Genomic DNA, 25,738 nt, shown 5'->3' on the forward strand with positions numbered 1-25,738 from the left:
ACAGTGGCGTTTCCCAAATCGCTTCTTGTCTCTCCTACCAGCCCCCCACCACCGACTTCCAATCTTCTCCATTCTTGACTGGGAATGATAATAATAGTGGTATTGGTTAAGCGCTTAACCATGTGCCGGGCACTGTACTAAGCGCTGGGGTGGATACAAGCAAATCAGGTTAGACACAGTCCTGGTCCCACGTGGGGCTCAGAGTCTTAATCCCCACTTTACAGATGAGGGAACTGAGGCCCAGAACAGCGAAGTAACTTGCCCAAGGTCACACAGCAGACAAGTGGCGGAACCGGGATTAGAATCCAGTCCTTAGGATTCCCAGCCCCAAGCTCTAACCACTATGCCTCGCTGGGAACTCAGCTAGGCCCTGTCCGGTTCTGCTCCAAGGATCGCCGCCTCCACCCAGCAGCTCCCTAAATCCCAGGGCTGGGCCCAAGATGGGTCAGTGAACTCACCCTCCTACCTGGCATCGGGCCGAGCCCCCGGGTCCATGTCCCTCGGCTCGCCACGCTTGACGGCGGGTCTCGCGTTAAGGGGATGACATCCCAAGGCCAGAGAGGGGCCGGCCAGGGGGAGGTAGACAGTCTGCGGGGACCGCGTTCTCTCCCTCGGCCGTGACGAGGATGGGGTTGACCGACTCCGGCGCCCGTGACCGAGCTGTGGGCAGCACAGGGTGGTCCTGGAGGCGACGCGAGGACTGCCCCGCGGATGGGCGGACCCGCGGAATGGCATCGCGGGATGGGGTGCTGGAGAGAGCTGAATCACACTGACCTGGTGTTTCCCGGGTACCGGCCACCAAGTGGGAATAGGGCACCGGGCACCCTCTGGGCACCAGGCCAGGGAAGATGGGTAGACGCCTGGGGGTGGCCGCAGGAGGGCAAGCCACCGTCTTCTATCAGGTTTGAGCTCCTTTCCTTAGTCCATACTGCTGCTCTGACATTCCCCCTTGAATCACTCCCAGCTCCAAGACTGATGAAGTTGGCTACGTCAGTGCTCCCAGGCCCGGATGCCAGGTCCCATTGCTGCATTGGTGCTTCCCGGCCCGGATGCTGGGAGAACAGTGGACTCCGGACTGGGTGGAAGCCAGGTCCAGGGGCTCGAGTTCAAGGAGGGAGAGCAGGGCCAACTCCCGGCCGGCCAGCCCACCCACCCACCCGCCCGCCCGGTCTTGGGTTTTCCTTTGGGTCTGCTCTCCGGGCCCCAGGAGGGGAGGAAATTGGGAAGGAGGGGAGCCCATTGGGGTGAAGACACGAGACCCTCTAGGAACACCCCTCACCGTCCCGGGATGTGACTCACCTCAGCCCTCCACCTCCTCCTTCCGAGGGAAACTTGTTTCTGTGGAGGAAAGCTTTGGTCCCGGGGAAAACCCACCAGAGGCGCCTGTCACTTCTCAAACTCTTGAGACCCAACCTTCGCCCCCTCCGGCCCCGGCTCTGCTGGCACCAGGAAAGGGCAGCCTGTCTCTCCCTTCTGTGGGTGACACACTGCCACATCTCCATCCTCCGACCTGGGGCCCCCCCACCCAGGGCTTTCATTCTCCTCAGCTCCCCAGGGGTTTAGGGCAGGACCATGGGCACCACTGGCCCTTGGGAAGGCAGGCTGGGAATCTCCCTGAGGAAGGCCAGCCCCCAGCCCATTCCAACATGACGCCATCCCCTGGTGCCCCTCTCCGCGACGCCCGCCTTTTCCCCGAGCCACTCTGGCAGAGCTGGCTGTGCTCCGCCTCTCAGCCTCTCCAGAGAGGGATGGCACGTTCTCCCTCAGGACCCTGGAATCTCATCAGCAATGTTGGGAACATATCTTCCAGCCGGGAATGACTGCCCAGCCCCGCAGGAGCTCTCCCACACAGGCGAGGTTGTGGGGGGCAGTCGGTGTGTGCCCCAGAGTGGTCAGGTGACTTACCCAGGCTCCGCTCAGAGGGTGAGGCCAGATGGACGTTCCATCCCGGCAGGAACCGGACCCACAGTTCATCCGCTCATCCCCTCCTACCTCTCCTCGCCCATCTCCTTTCACAGTCCAGCCCACGCATTGCGCTCCTGTAACGCCAACCTACTCTCTAGTCCTCGATCTCATTCATTTCGCTGCCACCCCCTTGCCCACGTCCCCCTTCGTATACGACAGATCCCCTCTCTTCCCACCTTCAAAGACCTCCTAAAGATCACACCTCCAAAATCCTTTTGTGCGATTGTCCCGCTTGGACCCAGTGCTCAGCACCGCACTGGGTGCCTAGTGAGCGCCGAATCAGTGCCATCAAAGCAGCAAGGCATAGAGAGAAGCGGCATGGCCTAGTGGCTAGAGCACGGGCCTGGGAATCAGAAGGTCGTGGGTTCTAATCCCGGCTCCGCCATTCGTCTGCTTGTAAAATGGGAGTCCCATATGGGACAGGGACTGTATCCAACCCTATTTGCTTGTATCCACTCCAGGGCTTAGTCCAAAGCCTGGCACACACTAAACGCTTCACAAATACCACAACAACTATTATCCTCCTCGAGACCGGCCCCCCTTGCTCTTTCCGGCCCGCGGTTCCGAGGCGCAACTTTGGCTTTGCCGGGGCGGCCCGGTCCGGCCGGGTCGAGGTTGGGGGCCGCAAACGGCGCTCCCCGGCCCTGGCACCCCGAGCCCGGCCCTCTCTGGAGCGTTTGCCCCTTCCAGATGAGGCCTGGCTAATCTCAGCGCTCGGCTCGCCAAAGCCGGGCGCCAGGTCTCCGCCGGAGCTTCGCCCGGTAACAGGGAGTCACGCCGGGTCTCGCAGGCTTCGCTATTGACGTGTCTTAAGGCTTTCATTATTCCCATCAGGTGAAAAAAATTTTCCTTTGTTCCCCGACAAGTAAGATCCCATCCACGTCTACCCAGCACCAGCTGAGTAGGTGATGTTTTCTTAAGGAGAAATGCATATCAGCTTAGGGGTGGCGGGGGCACCCGCAGAAGACGCAGAGGCTGCCAGGGATTTTTGTGAGTGGCGGCTTCTTTCTCAAGGAAGAGCTGACTGACAGGCGCGGGGAGGGGGGCGGGCTCCGCTTCCCGGGGCCCATCAAACCTCAATGTGGAGGATTAAGGCGAAGAATAGCTGACAATATTGCCTTCGAGTGCCACAATGCAAACATAATTAGGTACCTGACGTTTAGTGGACAGGAATACTCGAACACTCATACCAATTAAAATAATTACCCCGAATCTTCCGCGCGCCGTTTCGGAACAAGGCCGTGGGGGTTGGAGTGTGGGTGAGTTGCTTGCGTGTGCGCGCATGTGAGCTCACGTGCGGATCCACGTGGCGTAAGGGAGCACGGGCCCAGAGGTGCTGAGAGCGTGCGGTGTGTGACAGCGTGTGAGGGGAAGTGGTGAAAGTGGTGGGTGATGTGTGAGGGTTTGTGGTGCGTGTGATTTATGAGGATGTGGTACCTGGCGGGGGGGGGGTCGCATGTGTGTCCGTGAGAGCTTGTGTGAAGGGGGGTGTGTGTGGTTGATGGTTTGGGAGAGTGTGGTGCCAGGGTGTGTGAGTGGTGTGAGAGTGGAGGCTTGTGGGAGTGGGTGCAAAGGGTGTGAGAGCTTGTGTGTGGTGTGGGCGGCTTGTGGAAGTGTGAGTGGGGCGCGAGAGTGTGTAAGCGAGACTGTGTGGTTGGTGAGCGTGGGGGTGATATGTGTGGTTTCCGGAAGTGCATGTGGTGTGAGGGTGTGAGGGAGTGTGGTTTCTGAGTGTGTGTGTAGTTTGTGGAAGTAATAATAATAATATATAATAATAATAGCATTTATTAAGTGCTTACTATGTGCAAAGTACTGTTCTAAGCGCTAGGGAGGTTACAAGGTGATCAGGTTGTCCCACGGGGGGCTCACAGTCTTCATCCCTATTTTCCAGATGAGGTAACTGAGGCCCAGAGAAGTGACTTGCCCAAAGTCACACAGCTGACAAGTGGTGAAGCCGGGATTTGAACCCATGTGACCTCTGACTCCAAAGCCCGGGCTCTTTCCACTGAGCCACGCTGCTTCTGAATGTGGGGGGGTTCATTCATTCAATCGTATTTATTGAGCGCTTACCGTGTGCAGAGCACTGTACTAGGCGCTTGGGAAGTACAAGTTGGCAACATATAGAGAAGGTCCCTGCCCAACAACGGGCTCACAGGCTAGAAGGTCCCAACAGGAGAGACAAGCCCCGCACTGTCTGAAGAAGATGTGGTCAATTTCATCCTTGTTTTAGGCTCCAGTCCTGGGTAATGATAATAACAATAATAATGAGTGTGAGTGTTGCCAATTTGTACTTCCCAAGCACTTAGTACAGTGCTCTGCACATAGTAAGCGCTCAATAAATACGATTGATGATGATGATGATGAGTGGGTGTGAGTGTAGTTTGTGGAAGTGTGAGTGTGTGGTTTGTGAGAATGTGCGGAAAGTCTGCGGGGGGGGGTGTCTGTGTGTGTGTGCGCACGCGTTTGTTAGTCTCACCGGCCGAGGCTTCTGATGAAGCAGGCAACTGCTGAGGCGGCTGGAAGGCTCCGTGGACTCTCTGGATTGCGGTGGGCAGAGGCTGCTGACGGGGCGGAGGACAGCAGGCGGGCGGCCCGCAGAGCTATGCCAGGGGCACAGATGGCCAATGGCCAGAAGCTGGCGGGCCGGGCAGAAAGCGCAGGATCCGGTGGGTTCCATCACCTACGGCTTGTTGGCTGTGCCAGCCGTGCCCGTCCCACGCCAACAATCAACGGCATTTATCAAGCGCTTACTGCGTGCAGGGCACGGTATTAAATGCTCGGGAGAGGATGACATGCCACGTGCCCTTTTTCTTGCGGGCCCGGGGCTTCGCTCACCACGTCCACCGGTCAGCAGGGGAGGGGCCCTCCGGGTGGAAAGATTTGGGAGAGGTGGTGAGAAGCAGGGAGTGGGCTGGTGGGACGGACATTGGGATGGACCTTCCCCAAGGTTAACCCCAGTGATCTCCGGAGAGGGTGGCAGTGGTGGCATCAGGGGTGAAGTGAGGGAGCAACGGCAGAGGTGCCCGGGGACGAGGGTGGCGGCGGCAGAGGCCTCTCCAGAGATGGAGTCGGTTCTGTTAACGCTCTTCTTTATTAGCAGCAAACAACCTCACGGATGCCAGGATCGCTCAGCCTCGCCCGGCCCACTGGGTGGGTTTCCGGACGAGGCGTCATTAACTGGCTTTCTCAAGGAGCTGGCTGGGCTAGCCAACGAGTCACAAGCTAGTTCCGCCCGAGTCTGGGGGCACCTCGCAGCTCAGACCAGGTGGCCCAAGGGCACGAGCTGGGTCGGCTTGTGAAGCGCACACACTGAGCCCGCCCGTCGGCCAGGGAAGGACCATCTCGGGGGGGCCGCGCCACCCATCTCTCCCGTCCCGCTCTAGCGTGCCTGGGATCTGCAGTCCCGGGGTTGGTGGGCACCCAACCCACAGAAAATTAAGGCTCCACTCCCGGCCCGCTCTGGTGTGGATTCTGCCACTTCCAGGGCGGTCCTGGGCACGCGGCTGGCCGCAGCAGCACAAGCGAGCACGGCGGAAAGGAAGTGAATTTGTCATGCCTCCCTACCCACCCCCTGGGATGGACCCCCACGGAGCGCCTAGCGAGGTCACCCTTCAGTGACATCACCCCACCACAAGCCTGGCGGGCAACGAGGCGGCATCCTTGACCAACATGCCCGGGTTCGGAGGGCAACTTGCCGGGAGAAGCGACACCGAGACCCGCGGCCTGACTGGGAGCTAACCGCGGCCCTCGGCACCAGGTGAGGGGGGCAGGAAGCAGCCGTTTCCGCCCACGTTCCACGGCCCTTCCGCATTCCCATGCGCGCACACGTGGGTTCGGGGGGAGCCGGGAGAGGCCTCGGCATCGCAACGCTGAAAAATCCTGGGAAAGGGCGAACCCTTCAGCCCCGGCACGATTCTTTTCCCAGCACGCTCCACCAGGACCTCACAGAAGGCACCATCCCGGGGCTGACACCCCCTTCCCCTCCCGGCCCGCCACGTCCCAACGTCCGCTGAGGGAGACCGCGGGGACCCGAAGAAACGCAGTCCGTCCGTCCGTCGCCAGACGGAGAGGGGAAGGCCCCCATTCCCAGAGTCCTCGCCGAGACCGCAGGGCAAGTTCGGAATGGCACGGGAATGAGCGGGGGCCTCCTGGTCTCCCCCTGGGCTCTAAACTCCGGAGCCCGTGAAGGCCGTGGCGTGGCCAGTCCGGCCCTACCTCGCTGGACTCCAGTCCGGCTCCTTTCCCGGCCTCCACCCGTGAGGCAGCACCTCCCCCTTCTGGAAAATACGGAAAGAGCCAGCGTCTGGTCCTCCTGGCCACGGCCACTCTCTGCTCGCCGGCCGCTGGCCACTGGTCTCGGCCCCGGTGCCCCCTCCGACGCTGCCCGAGGGGCCCCGGCGACGGTGGTGGATCGCCTGGGCTTCAGACCCGCTGCCAGTGTGGGGCGGGTCTAGGGCAAGATGGGGCCCTGTCCTCTCCCAGCCCCGAGAGCCTCTTGGGCCCCGTTAGCATTCCGGGGATCAGACTGGCTCATCCCACCAGGATCTGGACACGTTCCTCCGCCCCCAGCTCTGGCATCCACTTTCCCGCGGGTGGTCCGGGGCTGGCCTTGGCCTGGGTCGCGAGCTTGCCTGTCTGCAGGGGAGTGCCACTCCAGTCAGAGCGTGGCCATTCTCGGCGGACGGTCACTGACCGTGGGGTGACGGTGCGGTACTGTGGGAAAGGGCACCTCAAGATCAGGGGCCCCAACTGCCCCAAACTGGGGGCTCGAGCCGTGGGGGAACATCACCCGGGCCTTCCTGGAACTGAAAGACGGATGGACGGACGGGTACATGGCGGACACGTACTCTCTGCTTGATCGGCCGGAGGCTGACCCTCGGCAGCCCGGAACTGTGGTACCCAGCCCGAACTGCCTGGGGATGGGGGGACCCGTCCGCTTCCTGGGATGGATGGGCAGAGTCCACATGCTGTGCGCTTGCTCGGCTGCGGGATTACCCGAGGTGGCCTGTGACCGTGGCGTCCGACCCGGAGCGCTTGGTGATGGGGTGGCCGGTCACTGGGAGACTTACTGGGATGGATGGGCGGACGGGTGGTATCTGGGCGCTCTGCTTGTTCGGCTGGGGGCGGCCGGGGGCTTACCCTCAGCAGCCCGTGACCGTGGCATCCAGCCCGGAGCGCTTGGTGATGCGAAGTTTAGTCACTTCCTCGGCACACGTCGGGTGGATACCGGCCGTCTGCATGAGCTGGGCGTAAGTTGCGCCGCACCTGCCGACGGCCAATCCCAGTGAGTCGGCCAGCCCGGGGTCTGCCCACCCTGCAGGCCCCCCGCCTGCGTCCAGTACGGCGAGGAGGCAGCCGGGAGAGGGTCCTCATTTACAGACCGGCTGTTACCGTGGCCCCAAACCCACCAACCGCCTTGAGGCTGAGCCAGGGCAGTTCAGCATCTGCCTCTCTCTCCTGTTCGGAGGGACCACGAGGTGGTCTCGGGTCCTGCCCCCCAAGCTCCCACTGGACTGTTGGGGCTCCGGAAGTGTCTCCGGGGACACTGAGGCCGGCCTCCAACGAGCCACTCTCCAACCGGATGAGGGAAACAAGCGGGGGCAGGCTGCTTGTTGGGACTTAGAAAAAGTGAAGGGGCTGTGCCCTCCCCTCCTCCTCCTCCCCACCACCCACAAGACCTGGCAGACTCCCCAAGGAAGGGGTGGGTGGAATCCTGCCAGATATCGGTCTGATTATTCTGTATCTACCCCGGTGCTTGGCATAGTGCTTGGCACCCTAACAAATACTCTAACGATGACTGCGGCCCACTGAGGCCCACCAGGGGCCTGGCCCAGCTCACAGCGAGCAGGGAACATGCCTGTTATATTGTTATAGTGTGCTCTCCCAAGCGCTCTGAACAGTGGTCCGCACACAATAAGCGCTCAGTAAATTCAACTGAATGAATGACTGAAAGCTCAGCAAATATAACTGACTGACTTGATTGCCATGTCACGTTGCAGGTGGCATGTTCCTTGTCTGTGAGGACCCAGGGGTCCCCGGGAAAGCAAGGGGGCAACACCGGCCCTGGGGCGGAGACGGGCTCAGGCTTTGGGTCGGCCGGCGGGCTCTGCCCCACCCCACCCCCAGAATGGGGGCCACCCATCTCATACCATTCCCCGCGGTGGTTATTTTGGACATCTGAGCGAGAACGTGTCCCAGAGCCCGGGGCCGGCCACCAAACACGGCAAACACATGTCCCAAATATGTACGCGAAAGCCACGCCCGCCGGCAGTCCAGGGGGGCCCTCCCTGGGGAGCCCACGGCTCCCCACCCCACCCAGGCCTGCTCCTCATTTGCTCCGGCCCCTCCTGGCGGGAAGTTGACAGAAAGGACGGAATCGCTCGGCGGTGAGGTCGTTTATAAGGAGCCGCTGACATCGCCTTCGATAGGGGGAAGGGGCTGGGGGGGAGGGGGTGCGAGGAGGCCAGCGCTGCCATCCTTCCACAGACGCGGGGCGGGGGGGGGAGGGAGGGAAGCCCCTATAGGCAGTGTGAGCCCACCCTGCTGGGGAGAGAAGGCCGCCTGCCTAGCCCCCACTGACAACCAGTCCTCCGGTCCTTCTGCTCACCTGCTTTCTGGCCACTCAAGGACCATGCTGTCCCACTCTCTTGACCATCCACTAATCACCCAATGGCCCAACCACTGACCCTCTCTCTGGCCTTTCAATGACCCCATTAAGCTGGGAGCTCCTTGAGGTCAGGGATCGTGTCTACCGATGCCATTGTACTGTCCTCTCCCAAGTGCTCAGTACAATGCTCTGCACACAGCACTCAATGAACACCACTGACTAAATGACTGACTGATCCTTACCGGCCTCTGACCAACTATGGGCTACTCACTGACCCTTCCTTTGGCTGCCTGCTGAACCGGTCTCTGAACCGAAGACTGAGGAGGCTCAGTTGGCTCAGGAAAAGTGGGGACGGCAGGAAACTGCTCCCTGGGGCTGCCCCTCCTTGGTCCAAGGGTCTTCACAGACGCCTGCTTCGGGGGCCACGACAGATCATGCAACAAGATCCCAACTGGACGCCTTCCACTACAGCAAGGATGCTGTCCACGGGTCATGGTGGGCCGCAATGCGAGGGGGCTTCCTCCCTGGACAACTGGGTGTTCCCCCAGCCCCTCTCCTCCTTCTGTCCCTCAAGATGAGCCGTGTTTTCAGACGGGGAAGGAGGACGCCAGCCCTCTGCCCTCCAGGGGGTATGCCCGGGAAGCCCCTCACCACCTTCCCTTGAAGGAAGTCTCTGCACGCAGGTAGACGACCTCCCCCCGCCAGCCCCCGCCCATTCCCAAACCCTAGGACTTTGTCGCCTCAACAAGGTTTTGGCTCGAGAAGAAAGCTGGAGTCTTCTTGAACTAAACCCAGTCTGTCTTCATCAAGGCCTGAACTGCTTTTGCTGAAAATCTGGGTAATGCTACATAAAAGTAACATAAAACGTGGAGCCCTTTCAATTGTAGTGGTGCCAAAATTAAGCGGTTCGACTTTAGAATCTTTCGATCGTTTAAAGGCAGGCTTCGAAACCGAAGACATTCTTTTGTACTTACTTTATTCCGAGAGCAAATCCTTGAATCACTTCACCGGCATGTGGGCCAACGAAGTGGAGGCCGACAATCTTCAGGTCCCTTTCCTGCAGGCAGACCATCTGAAAACAATAAGGCCGCCATCAATCAGGGACAGAGCCGGGCCCGCCGGACCCTTCGGTAGGGGAGAAAACACAGACGGGCGGGAAACTTGATTCGAGTTGCTTCCTCCGGGCTGGGACTCCTGGGAGCCACCCCCGGGGGGCCGAGCGGAAGCAGCCGGCAGGCAGGCAGGCGGGGCTCCGGGGTCCCACGGCCCGGGCCGGGCCGACGGGGGTGGGCCTGGCGGGCGAGCCCTCAGAGGCCGTAGTTTCTCGTCGCCAGCCTCGAAGAGAACGCAAAGCCCGACGGGGGTTGTGAACGTTTCTCTCCCTGGGTCTGATCAGACAACCGGGGCCAAGCCCGGTCGCGGGGGGAGAGTGATGCTTCATGACCCAGGCCCTGAGGGGGATAGGGCACAACCCCTGGCATTCTCCGATGTGCCCAGGCAGCAGAAAGTAAGCGCTCAATAAATACGACTGATGATGATGATGATGATGAGTAGCGGGGGCTTGGGCAGTGTGAAAGATGGGCAGGGGTCTGGGAGCTTTCTCTTCACGACCCCTGAGGAGACCCCTCTGGGGGAGGCTGACATGCCTTTTACGCTGGCTGCACAATCCGAGTGCACGTTATTCCCAAGCCCCATGTGGGATAGGGACTGTGTCCAAACAGATCATCTTCTATCTACCCCAATGCTTAGTATAGTGCTTGGCACACAATAATAATAATAATGGCATTTATTAAGCACTTACTATGTGCAAAGCACTGTTCTAAGCGCTGGGGAGGTTACCAGGTGATCAGGTTGTCCCACGGGGGGCTCACAGTCTTGATCCCCATTTTACAGATGAGGCAACTGAGGCACAGAGAAGTGAAGTGACTTGCCCAGGGTCACACAGCTGACAGTTGGCGGAGCCGGGATTTGAACCCATGAGCTCTGACTCCAAAGTAAATAGTAAACAAAATAGTAAACATAGGAAAGGCTTAGTCAATGCCATAAAGAAATAATTGATTTTACACACACACACACACACACACACACACACACACACACACACACACACACACACACACACACAGAGACTGACTAACTGACAGGGGGGACGTTCTCTGCCCATGCTTGCCACCTTCCAAGTTTGGGGGGAGGCCAGGTCCTTGTCTGTCAAATGGGGACAAGAATCCCGACCCCAGCCTTTCCTCTTGAAGCTGTTGGGACGAGAAATGGGGTCCCAGTTGGCCTGGGGCTGGGGGAGGTAGAAGCCCCCTTGAGGAGCCCACCCACATTTGGGCCCAGGGAGGGGAGAACTGACGGGGGACAGACTTTAGGGCCGACCACCTGGCTTGCCTTGGACCTGCCCTGCAGGGGGGTGGGGTAGAAAGAGGGGAGGGAGGGTCAGGGGGCTGTTCGGGGGGGTGCAGGGAGCTGGCCCTAGCCTGGCGACGGAGAGCCGGCCTTGGCCATCCAGTTGTGGGGAGTTGTGGGGAGCTGTGGGTCGGCCCCCGCCAGGCGAGGGGCTGGGGAGAGGGAGCCTCAGGAGCTGACTCAAAGAACCAGCCAGCAGGCCCCGAGGCAGTAACGGGAACTCGCTTCCCTGGATTGGAAGGCCGGGAGGCCGGAATGGGCCCCTGGAGGGGCTTTGGGAGGCTCTCGGCATTCACGCTGGGCTCGAGAGTGCTGACAGATAGGCTAGCTGACGCAAAGCCCACCACCCCGCCGGTCAGCTTCTCCGCTCCCCTGGGCCTGGAGGGATGGGGGGTCGAGGGGGAGGGGGGGGACGTCCACTCGGCGGCTAGGGCAGGGCGGTCGTCACCCAGCTCCCGGTTGAAAGATGCCTTTTGAGGGTCAGGGAGCCACGGCGGAGCGGCCTGGGGATTCTGGGGCTTCATCGGGCGGGAAGCCGAGATGGGGCCGGGGCGGGGGGAAGAGAAGGGAGGCCAGGGAGCGTAAGGTGAGAGGCGGGCGGGGAGCAGGCAGGGAGCGTGAGGGAAGGCTGCGGGAGCGGGAGGGGAGGCCGGGGAGCATGATGGAAAGTCAAGGTGCGTGGGGCAGCCTGGGGAATGTGAAGGGAACATGAGGGAACATGAGGGAAAGCTGGAGGAGCACGAGGGAGGCCAGGGAACACGATGGGTGCCAGGGAGTGGCCGGGGAGCATGAGGGAAGGCTGCTTGTTTTCATGTCTGTCTTCCTCCTTCTAGACTATAAGCCCAATGTGGGTAGGGACTGTCTCTATTGCTCAATTGTACTTTGAAGCGCTTAGAACAGTGCTCCACACACAGCAAGTGCTCAATAAATACGAGTGAACGAATGAATTGGGAATGGGAGAGGAGGGCAGGGTCCTCCATCCCTGTCACCTTATGGTTCCCGGCCGGGATCACAAGGAGGAACCGCACCTACGTCCCCATCGCATGATCTTCCCCAAAAATGGGGTCCCGGGGGGTGGTCGGTCACAGCTGCGCTGGAAGCGACGGCAGCCTAATCCGGGCAAGATCTGGACCTGGTCCTCGGCAGGCAATTCTGGACCTGGCCGACTCCAGGCCCGGTCCCTGGAAGGCTTGGTTCCTGGACAGCAATTCTGGGCCCGGAAGGCTCCAGGCCCAATCCCTGGTAGGCTTTGGTCCCTGGAAGACTTAGTCTCCAGGAGCGTCGTTCTCCCCGGCAGACCCGGTCCCCAGTAGGCAAATCTGTGCCCGGCTTCCGACCGGCGGGCGATCGTGGAAAGGGGCCGCCTCGGGTTCACTCACCTTTACATAGCACTGAGAGGCATCCCGGTCCGCCACGGTGAACTCCAGAGGTTTGTAATGGGCGTGGAACACCTGCAGCAGAGCCAACAGCCAGTAAGACATCCCCCAGGCGCCCGTGGACCCTCACCCAACCTTAGCCACACATGGGCAAAGTCACAGGGCTGAGCCGGGAGTGCCTCGGTTGATCAATCAGGGGTATTTATTGAGTGCTTACTGTGTGAAGAGTACTGTACTAAGGGTTTGGGAAAGTACAATACAATAGCGTAGAGAAGTGATCCCTGCCCATTATGGGCCTGGATCAAGGCCGCCAGCTGGAAGGGCAGCCGCCAGCTCCGGGCCCGAGGAAGGAGAATCTGCCCAGGCCTTCGCTGGGGAAGGCCAATCACCCGGGGCATTGGCTGCCTTTCAAGTATTTTTTTTCCCCCCTGAAACAGATTTTCTTCATTTTATTCCTGAACTTTCTCTTTCTTCAGTACGGTAAATTCTCCTTCTGATGAAAAACTATATCCTGCCTCAGTTTCTTGGGGAGCTGGGCCCTTATACCTCTCCTGCAACCGCCCCCACAAGGCCTGCAAGTCCCTCCCTCCCCACCTTCAAAACCCTCCTGGAATCCCACCTTCTCCAGGAAGCCTTCCCTGATTAGCTCCCAGCAGCATCAGTCCACCGGCTGCCTCTAGTTCTTCCTGACTTATTGGTTCCGTCTCCTGGCAGGTGGGTCAACGTGTATAATAATAATAATGATGATGGTATTTGTTAAGCACTTACTATGTGCAAAGCACTGTTCAAAGCACTGGGGGGATACAAGGTGATCAGGTTGTCCCGTGGGGGGCTCACAGTCTTCATCCCCACTTTACTGATGAGGGAACTGAGGCCCGGAGAAGTTAAGTGACTTGGCCAAAGTCACACAGCTGACAATTGATGGAGCCGGGATTTGAACCCATTACCTCTGACTCTAAAGCCCATGCTCTTTCCACTGAGCCACGCTGCTTCTATCAACTGTATGACCACCTGTGCCGTCTACTGTTTATTCGGATGACCCTGTTGGCAGAGCTTTTTAAGTCTGCCTCTCTGTTGGCACGGAAGCTCTTGGCTGGCGGAGAATACGTCCTTTCCCCAGTGCTTAGTAAAGTGCAGGGCGACTGGTGAGTCCAGCTTACTGCCAACCGTCACGGTTACTGCCAAGGGCCTAGGGCGGGTTTTGGGAGAGGCGAAGGAGGAGGGAGCTGAGACCCACACGCCCATCTTAGGACGGTGATGACTGCAACTAACATCGCCAAATCTCCCGGCGGCTACTCAGCCCAGCTCCCTGAGAAACTGAGACAGGATATAATTTTTCACCGGAAGGAGAATTTACTGTACTGAAGAAAGAGAAAGTTCAAAGTTTGTCCGCAGGAAGAAAATTGAGAAAATCTGTTTCAGGGGGAAAAATAATACTTCACTTGAAAGGCAGCCAATGCCTTGGGTGATTGGCCTTTCTCCCCCTTTTAGACTGTGAGCCCACTGTTGGGTAGGGACTGTCTCTATATGTTGCCAATTTGTACTTCCCAAGCGCTTAGTACCGTGCTCTGCACATAGTAAGTGCTCAATAAATACGATTGATGATGATGACTGGCCTTCCCCCGCGGGGGCCTGGGCTACGGCTCTGGACCACCAGATTCTCCCTCCTCGGGCCTGATGCTGGCGGCTGCCCTGCCGGCCGGTGGCCTTGATCCAGGCCCACAGGGGCTTTCCTGGACCCAAGCTCCATTTCCTGTGCCCCAAGCTGTGTCTCCGTGGCCCAGTTGACTAGCTCGATTCCTCTTTTGTTGGCCTCTCCCCCGCCTCCCGTCCCCCTCAGGTGGTTCTTAGGCCTGGAAGGCTTGGCTAGTCCAGCATGATCAGCCTGGAAGCTCTCAATGGATGAGTGGCAATGGGCCAGGGGATGATGCTCTTATTTCCATGATACCCTCAGAGGCCAGGATGCTGCCACAGGAGGTGTCTCTGGCTCGGTTTCTGGACTCCAGAGATTCCTGGACTCAGGCGGCCCCTACGTGCTGCGGGGGACACATCTGGGGGAGATGGGTCTGTGCGGGAGAGATGGGTTGGTGGTGGGGGGCGTTCTGAACAGTTGACGCCTCCCGACGAGGGTGGGCATCCGGGGGGCCCCCCGGATCCTTGCTGGCCCTCTTCTTCCTCCTCTTTGAATATGATTTTGTGACTGTCTCCTGTGGTAGGCTGCTGAGGGAAGGAACGGTGTCTACTAACTCTCTGATACTCTCCCAAGCGCTTAGTACAGTGCTCAGCACACCCGAGGCCCTCAGTACAAACGAGTGACTGGGTGAGTGCTGCCAAGCCCTTTAGGTGGGTTCTCAACTTTGATAATAATAATAGTAATGATGACGGCATTTGTTAAGTTCCTACCATGTGTCAGGCACTATTCCAAGCACTGGAGTAGAGACAAGCAAATCGGGTTGGACGCAGCCCCTGTCCCACACGGGGCTCACAGTCTTCATCCCCATTTTACAGATGAGACAACTGAAGCACAGAGAAGTTAAGTGACTTGCCCAAGGTCACACAGCAGGCAACTGGCCGAGCTGGGATTAGAACCCAGGTCCTTCTGATTCCCTGTCCTATGCCCTAACCGCTACATCACGCTGCTTTTTGGGTTACCCCTGTGGCGGCAGCACCACAAATGCCCACGGAACCTGTGCCCCAGTGGGGCACCGGCAGGGCCGAGCCCAGAGCCATGTGGTCCCGCCGTCCGGCTCAAACGCACGTGCGTCCTTACTTGTGACTGGAAGAATGTTCGTCTACCCCAATCAGGGATGCAAAGACAATAAACAAAAATATCTGGAAATGAAAGCTCATGCAACATGAAAGAACGTGGCGAGACGCCCCAGGAAGCAGCTGGCTGGGAATATGGTCTGCCAGCCCCGGAGCCGTCAGGACAAAGAACGTGTCCTCTCCCCAGTGCTTAGTATAGTGCAGGGTGAGTCCATCTTACTGCCAACCATCACGGTTACTGCCAAGGGCCTAGGGCGGGTTTCGGTGGGGGCGAAGGACAGGCAGGCCAACGCCGGGCTGGAGGGGCCCCAAGGGAGGGCCAGAAAGACCCGCCTCACCCCACCCGAGAGACCCGGACAGATCCAAAGCGTGCCTGCCGCCAAGGACACGTGAAAATCCCTCTCGTCCCACCTGCCTGCCCTGTTAGAGTCCGGCAGCCCCGGAGAGGAGATGCGGTCCAGGGAAACCCGGAGGAAGGAGGGAGGGAACTGGCCCTTGGGTGGAATTTGATCTCAAAGATTTATTCATACCGACACGGCACATCACCAGTAATGTGCTTTGGCCTGAACAGAAAAAAAGAGAGGCAGCAAGAGAGTGAGTGAAAGAAAGAGAGAGAGAGAGGGGAAGGAAACCCAGGGCCGCATGGAGCCTGGCCCATGGTTTCTAAGGTCACCCGACTCTTTGATAAATGGGGCCCGGCTCTGCCGACAGCTGGGCTCTTCGGCTCCCGAGGCCGGCGTTCTGGGGCTGCATGGCTCCCGTGACCGGCGTTCCGGGAGCCGTTTGGCTCCCGCGGCCGACACTCCACCCAAATCCCAGAAAAGGGTGTAGAGAGACAGGCTGGAGGCGGGCTTTTTTCGTCCCCGGGGAGAAGCTGAGCTCCCAACCTACAAGGCAGCAACTTCCTGCTAGGTGACTGGACCCCTAAATAATAGCAATAATAATAATAATTATGGTACTTATTAATCGCTAACTAGGTGCCAAGGACTGTTCTAAGCACTGGGGTAGATACAGGTTGGACGCAATCCCTGTCCCACGTGGGGCTCGCAGCCTCATCCCTATTTTACAGATGAGGTAACTGAGGTACAGAGAAGTGAAGGGACTTGCCCAGGGTCACACAACAGACAAGTGGTGGAGCTGGGGTGAGAACCCAGGTCCTTCTGTCCCAGGCCTGTGCTCTAACCACTAAGCCACGCTGCTTCCTTAAGCATCTAATATTTACGCCACCCCCGCCCCGCAGCACTTACAGGGCCATAGCTTTATACCCTGCCATTTGCATTATGTGTGCCTGGAAGAATATAATTTATTTTAATGCCCATCTCCCTCTCTAGACTGTCAGCTCCATATGGGCAGGGAATGCGTCAACCTATTAGTGTAATGCGTTCTCCCAAGCATTTACTACAGTAAGTGCTTAATAAATATCACTGACGATGACGACAATGCCGATCAAGCATTTAGTACAGTGCTCTGCACGCAGTAAGCGCTCAATAAGTACAACTGAATGAATGATGAATGAATGAATGATGGCATTTGTTAATTTGTTAAGCATTTACCATGTGCAAACTGATTGATTGGTTGGGTTGGGGGTGGCCCCTCGCTGCCCGGGAGGGGCCGGGCCGCCCCTGGCTGACTAGGGTGGGGTGTCTATCCCACTCCCACTCCTTTGGGATTCATCCTGACACATCTCTGGTGCTCCTCTGCTCCTTCAGTGAAGACAGAGCTGTCAGAGGGAGACGATGGTAATAAAAGCAGTCATCATCAGCCTGGCTGACCGACTGACGTGTGCCTGAAAGAAATCGCCACCCTCACTATTCACTACCCATCCACAACAGCTTTTAGACTGTGAGCCCATTGTTGGGTAGGAACTGTATCTGTTGCCAAATTGTACTCTCTAAGCGCTTAGTACAGTGCTCTGCACACAGTAAATGCTCAATAAATACGACTGAATAAATGAATGAATTCCGGCTCACCCTGGTTACACTCTTTATTACACTCTTTTACTACGCTGACACTTTACTACTAGTTGTTCTGTCTTGCTCCCCTCAAGACCGTAAACTCACTGTGGGCATTCATTCATTCAATTTTATTTATTGAGCGCTTACTGTGTGCAAAGCACTGTACTAAGCGCTCGGGAGAGTACAATATGACAACAAACAGACACAGTTCTATGAGCTCACAGTCTAGAGGGGCAGAAACGTGTCTGCTGACTCTGCTGTACCGTACTCTCCCAAGTGCTTAGTACACTGCTCTGCACATAGTAAACGCTCAATAGATACCACTGGTTGATTTCGGCATTTACCATTGTTCATAGCTGTTTATCACATTCACGCTACTTACTACCGTTCACTGTGGTTTACCCAGTTTACAAGTTCCCACTATTCCCTACGGTTTACTACAGTTCACTCTACTGTTGGCCCTGGCTATGTCTTCTACAGTTCATTCTGCTCACACTACTCCAGTTTATGGGGTTCATACAGTTCACCACAGTTTACTGGATTTCCTGCAGTGTGCCATGTTTTCCGTTGCCCAGGTTGCTGCGTTTACTACAGTGTTCCATGTTCCCACAATTGATCAGCTCACTGCAGTGTTTCACGTTCACACTACTGACCAGTTTACTGGTTAACTTCAGTTTTCCCTGTTCACACTGTTGACCAGTTCTCTGAGTTTACTGCACGGTTCCGCGTGGATACCGTTGATCAGTTTCCTGGGTCTTTGACCGCGATTCCCCGGGTTTTCCGCTGTTTACCTCGATATTTTCCTCTCCATAGCGTTCCGCAGCCTTCTCCTCCGAGAGCCCCACGCAGCCGTATTCTAGCGGGGTGAACACCGTAGTGGGCACCTAACAGGGAGCAAAGGCAGACGTGATAACAGTCGGTGGTTTGTTAAGAGCTTATTTTATGCCAAGCGCTGGGGTAGATGAATGGCACCCGAGGGCGAGCACAGCATATTTTCACCAAACGGGCCCCAAATCTTACAAAAAGACCATACCGACCGTGCTCACGGGGCAGCACCGACAACGTCCGCCCCTTGCCCGAGTCAACGGTTCGACCCCGGGTAACCGCCCATTCGCCAGCGGCCCCCGCCACCCGCAAACGTGCCCGTCGGGGTAGTAGGGGTCGGCCAGGTCGGCGAAGCGGTGGGAGCAGACTCACGTTGTCATAGTCCATGAGCTCTGAGCTCCGGGCGAACAAGCGTCGGGCCAGGAGCCTCCCGGCCGCGATGGCTGTCGGGGTCAATTCCGGACGTCCCTGAGGTTCGGGAAGAAATCACAGAAATGGTCTCAGCTGGAAGCTCGCAGTCCGCCCGTTATTCCTCCTTGAGAGCAGGAATTGGGTCTTCTAACTCTATTGTCCTCTCCCAAGTCCTCAGTATATGCCTGAAGCAACAAGGCCTCGGAGAAAAAGCACAGGCCTGGGAATCAGAGGACCTGGGTTCTAATTCTGACTCTGCCACTCGCTTGCTGTGTAACCTTGGACAAGTCACTTCTCTAAGCTACAATTTCCTCAACAGTAAAATGGAGATTTAATACTTGTTCTCCCTCCTTCTTAGACTGTAAGCCCCATGTGAGACAGAGGCTCAGTCTGCCCTGGTTATCGTGTATCTGTCCCAGCATTTAGAATGGTGCTTTTTTTTTTAACAGTATTCGTTAAGCATTTACTATGTGCCAGGCACTGTACTAAGTGCTGGAGTAGAAACAGGCTAGTCAAATTAGACGCAGACCATTCATTCAATCGTATTTATTGAGCGCTTACTGTGTGCAGAGCACTGTACTAAGCGCTTGGGAAGTACAAGTTGGCAACATATAGAGATGGTCCCTACTCAACAGTGGGCTCACGGTCTCGAAGGGGGAGACAGAGAACAAAACAAAATATATTAACAAAATAAAATAAATAGACCATGCCCCACATGGGGCTCACAGTCTTAGAGAAGCAACTTGGCGTAGTGGCAAGAGCACGGGCTTGGGAATCAGAGGTTGTGGGTTCTAATCCTGCCTCCGCCACTTGTCTGCTGTGACACCTTGGGCAAATCACTTCACTTCTCTGTGCCTCAGGTACCTCATCTGTAAAAAGGGGATTGAGACTGTGAGCCCCACGTCGGACAACCTGATTACCTTGTATTTAGCCCAGCGCTTAGAAGAGTGCTTGGCACATAGTAAGCGCTTAACAAATACCATCGTTTTCTGTTTTAATTCCCATTTTCCAAATGAGGGAACTGAGGCACAAGAAGTGAAGTCACTTGCCCAGGGCCATATAGCAGATAAGTGGTGGAAGTGGGATTAGAACCCAGGTCCTTCTGACTCTCTGTCCTCTAGACCATGCGGCTTCTCAAGTGCTTGATGCATAGTAAAAACTTAACAAATGTTATTATTATTATTATTATTATTACAGTACTCTGCCCACAGTAGATTGTCCTTGAGGGCAGGGAATGTGTTGGCTAACTCTAATGTCTTCTCCCAAGTGCTCAGTACAGCACTTTGCATAAAGTAGATTGTAAGCACCCTGAGGGCAGAGATCATATAGCATAACTATTGTCCTCTCCCAAGCGCTCAGTACAGTGCTCTGCACATAGAAGGGCTCAGACCATACGCCCCAGTGTACTTTTGACCGCAGGAACAGAGAGAAAAGGGCAGCTTTTTTGACAGTCACCAAATCGCACAGGGCACTTTTGCTTCAGATCCACCCCGAGAGAGGCGGCGTGGCCAAGTGGAAAGTGACAGGGCTGGGAGCCAGGAGACCTGGGCTCTAATCCAGGCTCTGCCACTTGCCTGCTGTGCCACCCTGGACCAGTCCCTTGACTTCTTTGTGGCCTCCTCTGTAAAATTAGGATTAGATTCCTGTCCTCACTCACTTCACACTTGGCCTGTGAGCCCCATGTGAAACTGGTGCAGTTCAGGGCACACGGTGAAAGCGCTTATCAAATCCCCCGGTCGTTCTATGATAGCGGAGAGCCCAGTTAAACGAAGCCGGGTTCCGACATCTGGGTGGAAGCTAAGCTTGATCCCAGCCCTCGGACTCCCGCCCGCTCCCGGACAGGGACCGTGATGAGCCCCCCGGATCCCACAGGGAGTCCCTTGATTCAATCAATCAATCAATCAATCAATCGATCGTATTTATTGAGCGCTTACTGTGTGCAGAGCACTGTACTAAGCGCTTGGGAAGAACAAGTTGGCAACATATAGAGACAGTCCCTACCCAACAGTGGGCTCACAGTCTAGAAGAGGGAGACGGAGAACAAAACCAAACATATTAACAAAATAAAATAATTCCTGGGTCGTGTCTGTAGCGAGCCCCCAAGAACCGGTCTGTGGCGAGCCCCCTGGATCCCGGACAGTGGTAAGCTCATCTCTAGACTGTCAGCTCCCGTGGGCAGGGAATGTGTCTGTTTATTGTTAGACTGTCCTCTCCCAAGCACTTAGTACAGCGCTGGGCATGCAGTAAGCGCTCAATAAATGCAACTGACTGAATGAATGATTCGGACTGGATCCAAAGAAAGTCCCCCAGTTCCCCATCCAGTACCACGATAAGCTCCCGGACCGGGCCCGTGACGAACCCTCCCGGTGAGCCCTTGGCTTCCAGACAGGGCCCACGGGGAGCCCCCCGGTTTCCGGACCGGATCCGTGGCGAGCCCCCCTGGCTCTCAGTCCGGTGGTCTGGCCTGCGCACATCTGCGGTGACCGGGCCTGCTGATCACTAAGCGCTGTGCTCAATAAATATGACTGAATGAATGAATCGGTTGCTGTAGCAGCAGCAGCAGGAAGTACAGATGTTGTTTTGGCATTCCCCAAATGAATAGGAGATTGGAATGAGAGATAAAACCGGGAAAGCCCTGCCAGGCATTCCATTAAATCTGACTAATTACTAAAACATCCATGAATACAAAGCACCGTTTTTAATTGAACAATGGTTTCTCAGGACCCTTCCCGGCATATCAATCGATTTATTGAGCACTTACTGCGGAGTGGAGCCCTCTGCTAAGCACTTCGGAGAGGAAGATATTACAGAGTGGGCCCTCAACGAGCTTACAGTCTAGAGGGATATTCCTGGTCTTCCCTTCTGCTTCACCTACGCACTTGAAACTATACCTTTTAAGCACTTACCGTTCACTTCGGCCCCCACCTTCAGCCCCATAGCACTTACACTCATATCCCCCATTTGTGGGAGAGTACGAGTGCTTAGTACAGTGCTTGGCACACAGGAAATGTTCAATAAATACCAGTGACTGATTGATTCCCACAGAGCCCAGCCCTGATGATGTTATATTAAAGTGCGTCTCCCCCTCCAGACTGGAAGCTCGTCGTGGGCATGGAATATGTCTGTTTATTGTTCTAGTGTACTCTCCCAAGCGCTTGGTATAGTGCTTTGCTCTCAGTAAGCGCTCAATGAATGAATGAATGAATAATAATGATGGCATTTATTAAATGTTTACTATGAGCAAAGCACTGTGAGCGAACCACAGCCCCGATACGGGAAGAAGAACCCTGGCAGTTTCCGCCCTGAGCCGGAATCAGGCAGTTGTTTGTTTTGCTTTATGATATTTGTTAAACGCTTTCTACGTGGGGTAGATAGAAGTGAATTAGGCTGGACACAGTCCCTGTATGGGGGACTTACGGTCTAAGTAGGAGGGAGAACTGAGGCACAGAGGAATTGAGTGATTTGCCCAAGGTCAAACAGCAAGCAATCGGCAGATGCGGGATTGGAAGCTAGGTCCTCTGACACCTAGGCCTGTGCTCTTTCCATTAGGCCATGCTGCTTCCCCAGAGGCTTTGAGCCATCCTGGTGATGGCTGGCGTTTTTATCCCACAATCCTGACTCAGTTTCTCTCTTGCCTTGTAAATCCCTAGCTCAGCTGCAGACTGAGAAGCAGTGTGACCGAATGGAGCCCGGACGTTGGAAGGACCTGGGTTCTAATCCTGGCTGCTCCACTTGTCTGCTATATGACCTTGGGGACGTCACTTCACTCCTCTGGGCCTCAGTTGATCCATGCGGGACACGGACTGAATCCAACCTGACTAGCTTGTATCGACCCCAGTGCTCAGTGCAGTGCCCGGCACAAAGCACGCCCTTAACAAATATGAATTAAAAAAATAAAATCCCACAGCCTCCCGTCACCTCAGACCTGTCGGAACCCCCTCTTGGGAGAGGGGGTGTCCTAGCAGCTCCCGACTCTGCACGGTGGCCCGTCAGGGAAACGTCTCGTATACACAAAGCGTTCTCGGCCAAGAATAATGGTGTTATCTTAGGGTGGAGCGTACACAAAATTGTCACAAAAGCCTACGCTTATATAATCCGTTTTATGAACTATTCATGAGCGGAGGATGTATCGCTGGGCTCTCGCACTCCGCCCAGCTGCAAGGCTCTGATAAAGGCAAGGCCTCCATGCTGCGCCCGGGAGACCCCGAGCCAAGTCTCCAGAAACACCCCACTTTGAGGTGGGTGGGAGCGGGGGAGCGGGCTACCCTGGGGGTCCGGATTCATCCATCGGGGGGCCGGATGGGCCCCTCTAGACCGGGAGCTCGTGGTGGTGGGGGTCTGTTGCGTGATCTTGGGCAAGTCACTTCACTTTTCTGCGCTTTAGTTTACCCCATCCGTACGACGGGGATTAATACTGCGAGCCCCATCCGGCGCTTGGAACAGTGCTTGGCACATAGTAAGCGCTTAACAAGTACCACAATTATTATTATTACATGGGCAGGGACTGTGTCCAACTTGCATTCACCCCAGCGCTTGTAGAGTGCCTCGCACATAATAAGCGCTTAACAAATCCCGTAATTATCGTTATTATTACTACTGTTATATTGTCATATTGTAGTCTCCTAAGGGCATAGTACAGTGCTCGGTACACAGTAAACGCTCAGTAAATATAAGTGGCTGTCACTCTGCACAAACTCGCTCCGGGCCAACCCCGGAGGGAAGTGATTTGCCCAAGGTCAAACAGCAGACAAGCGGCCGAGCCAGGATTAGAACCCAGGACCTTCTGATTCCCAGGCCTGGGCTCTATCCACTAGGCTACCCTGCTCCTCTAAGTCAAGCGCTTCAAAAATCCCAGGATTAACAGACTTTATTGAGCACTCACTCTATGCAGAGCACTGTATTACATGCATTGGAGAGCACAATAAAGCAAGGAGGTATGATCCCTGTCCTCAAATGATAATAATATGAGAATAATAATAATATAATATAATAATAATGAGAAGCAGCGTGGCTCAATGGAAACAGCACAGGCTTTGGAGTCCGAGGTTATGGGTTCAAATCTCGACTCCCCCAACTGTCAGCTCGGTGACTTTGGGCAAGTCACTTAACATCTCTGTGTCTCAGTGACCTCATCGGTAAAATGGGAATTAAAACTGTGAGTCCCCCGTGGGACAACCTGATCACTTTGTAACCTCCTTGGCACTTAGAACATAGTAAGTGCTTAACAAATACCATCATTAATAATAATTATAATAATAATAGCGCTTATTAACATCTCTCCTCAGCACTTTGTATATATATTTTTTCAGTTCCTTATCTTGACTCCTCTGTTCATTAATATTTTTATCTCCATTATGAGTGTAGGCTTCTTGTGAGCAGGGAATGTGTCACTTCTTTGTTTCATACTTTCATTAATAATAATAATCATCATCATCGCGGTATTTGTTAAGCGCGTTCCATGTGTCAAGCACTGTCTTAACCTCTGGAGAAGAGTCAAGATAATCAGGTCAGACACAGTCTGTCCCACCCAGCGCTCACAATCGAAGTAGGAAGCAGAACAGGTATTGTATCCCCATCTTATAGATGAGTTAACTGAGGCACAGAGAAGGTAGGTGACTTTCCCAAGGTCACCCAGCAGGGATTAGAACCCAGATCCTTCGACTTCCAGGCCTGTGATCTTTCCACTATGCTCCTCATACTTTCTAAATTACTTAGTACACTGCATTGTGCCGAGGGGCGCTCAGTAAATACCACCATCACCACCAATAAGAGTCACTGTGGCATTTGTTAAGCCCTAAGTATGTGCCGAGCACTGTACTATTACTCCCACCACCATTAATAGGCACCGTGATATTTCTTAAGCTCTTACTATGTGCCAGGCACTGTACTAAGTGCTGGGATAACTACAAGAGCATCAGGTCGGACACAATCCCTGTCCCACCCACGGCTCACAGCCTATCGAGGGAGGGAGAACAGGGAATGAATTCCCATGTTTCAGACGTGGAAACTGAGGCCCAGAGACGTGCCCAAGGCCAGTGGTGGAGCTGAAATGAGAACACAGGTCCTCCGATTCTCAAACCCGGACTCTTTCCACGAGGCCACGCTACTTCTCTTTCCTGAGTGCTTAGTACAGTGCTCTCCACAAAATAAGCACTCAAATACCACTGATGAATTTATTAGTAAGTGCCTACTAAAAACCACAATTATTATTATTATTACCTCAGTGCTCAGCCCAGTAGCTCATTTCCTCTTCTCCCACTCCCTTCTGTGGGAGATTTGCACCCTTTATTCATCTCTCCCTCAGCCCCACAGCACTGATGTCCGTATCCATAATTTATTTATTAATTCATTCATTCAATCCTATTTATTGAGCGCCTGCTGTGTGCCGAGCGCAGTATTAAGCGCTTGGAAAGTATAATCCAGCAATAGAGACAATTCCTGCCCACATCATGTTTACAGCCTAGAAGTTCACCTCCTCCAGGAGGCCTTCCCAGACTGAGCCCCCTTTTCCCTCTCCTCCTCCCCATCCCCCCACCCTACCTCCTTCCCCTCCCCACAGCACTTATATAATAATAATAATAATAATGATGGCATTTATTAAGCGCTTACTATGTGCAAAGCACTGTTCTAAGTGCTGGGGAGGTTACAATGTGATCAGGTTGTCCCATGTGGGGTTCAAAGTCTTAATCCCCATTTTACAGATGAGGTAACTGAGGCACAGAGAAGTTAAGTGACTGGCCCAAAGTCACACAGCTGCCTAGACTGTGAGCCCGCTGTTGGGTAGGGACCATCTCTGTATGTTGCCAAATTGTACTTCCCAAGCACTTAGTACAGTGCTCTGCACACAGTAAGCGCTCAATAAATACGATTGAATGATTGAATGAAAGTGGCAGAGCAGGGATTTGAACCCATGACCTCTGACTCCAAAGCCCATGCTCTTTCCACTGAGCCAAGCTGCTTCTACAATATATTCGAACGGATTTATCACTATTTATTTTACTTGTACATATTTACTATTCTATTTATTTTGGTAATGATGTGCGTATAGCTTTAATTCTATTTGTTCTGACGATTTTGACACCTGTCTACATGTTTTGTTTTGTTGTCCGTCTCCCCCTTCTAGACGGTGAGCCCGTTGTCGGGTACGGACCATCTCTATATGTTGCCGACTTGGACGTCCCAAGTGCTTAGTACGGTGTGCTGCACACAGTAAGCGCTCAATAAATACGATTGAATGAATAAATAGAAGGGAGGAGATAGACATCAAAACAAGTAAACCGGCATCAGTATAAATACAGAGAATGATAGATATATACACATCAAAATGAGTAAAGAGGCATTAATATAAATAGAACTATAGACATATATATAAACACAAGTGCGGTGTGGTGCGGAGGGGGGCAGGTCAAAGGGAGCAAGTCAGG

General features: G+C 55.2%; 1 protein-coding gene across 1 annotated transcript in view; it reads right to left on the minus strand.

Moving 5' to 3' along the window:
* Nucleotides 1–5,273: 5,273 nt before the first annotated feature.
* The window catches only part of TXNRD2 (thioredoxin reductase 2), a 108,677-nt gene continuing 88,212 nt past the window's right edge, over nt 5,274–25,738 (minus strand). Inside the window, exons 13-17 of the mRNA XM_038763269.1 lie at nt 18,276–18,371; nt 17,870–17,962; nt 12,361–12,432; nt 9,547–9,644; nt 5,274–7,230 (exon numbers count right to left, since the gene is read on the minus strand). Coding sequence (XP_038619197.1) covers nt 7,107–7,230; nt 9,547–9,644; nt 12,361–12,432; nt 17,870–17,962; nt 18,276–18,371 — 483 coding nt within the window. The 3' untranslated portion in view covers nt 5,274–7,106. The remainder of the gene's footprint in view (nt 7,231–9,546; nt 9,645–12,360; nt 12,433–17,869; nt 17,963–18,275; nt 18,372–25,738) is intronic.

Source organism: Tachyglossus aculeatus, chromosome 21, assembly GCF_015852505.1.
Source record: "Tachyglossus aculeatus isolate mTacAcu1 chromosome 21, mTacAcu1.pri, whole genome shotgun sequence".
Lineage (NCBI taxonomy): Eukaryota > Metazoa > Chordata > Mammalia > Monotremata > Tachyglossidae > Tachyglossus > Tachyglossus aculeatus.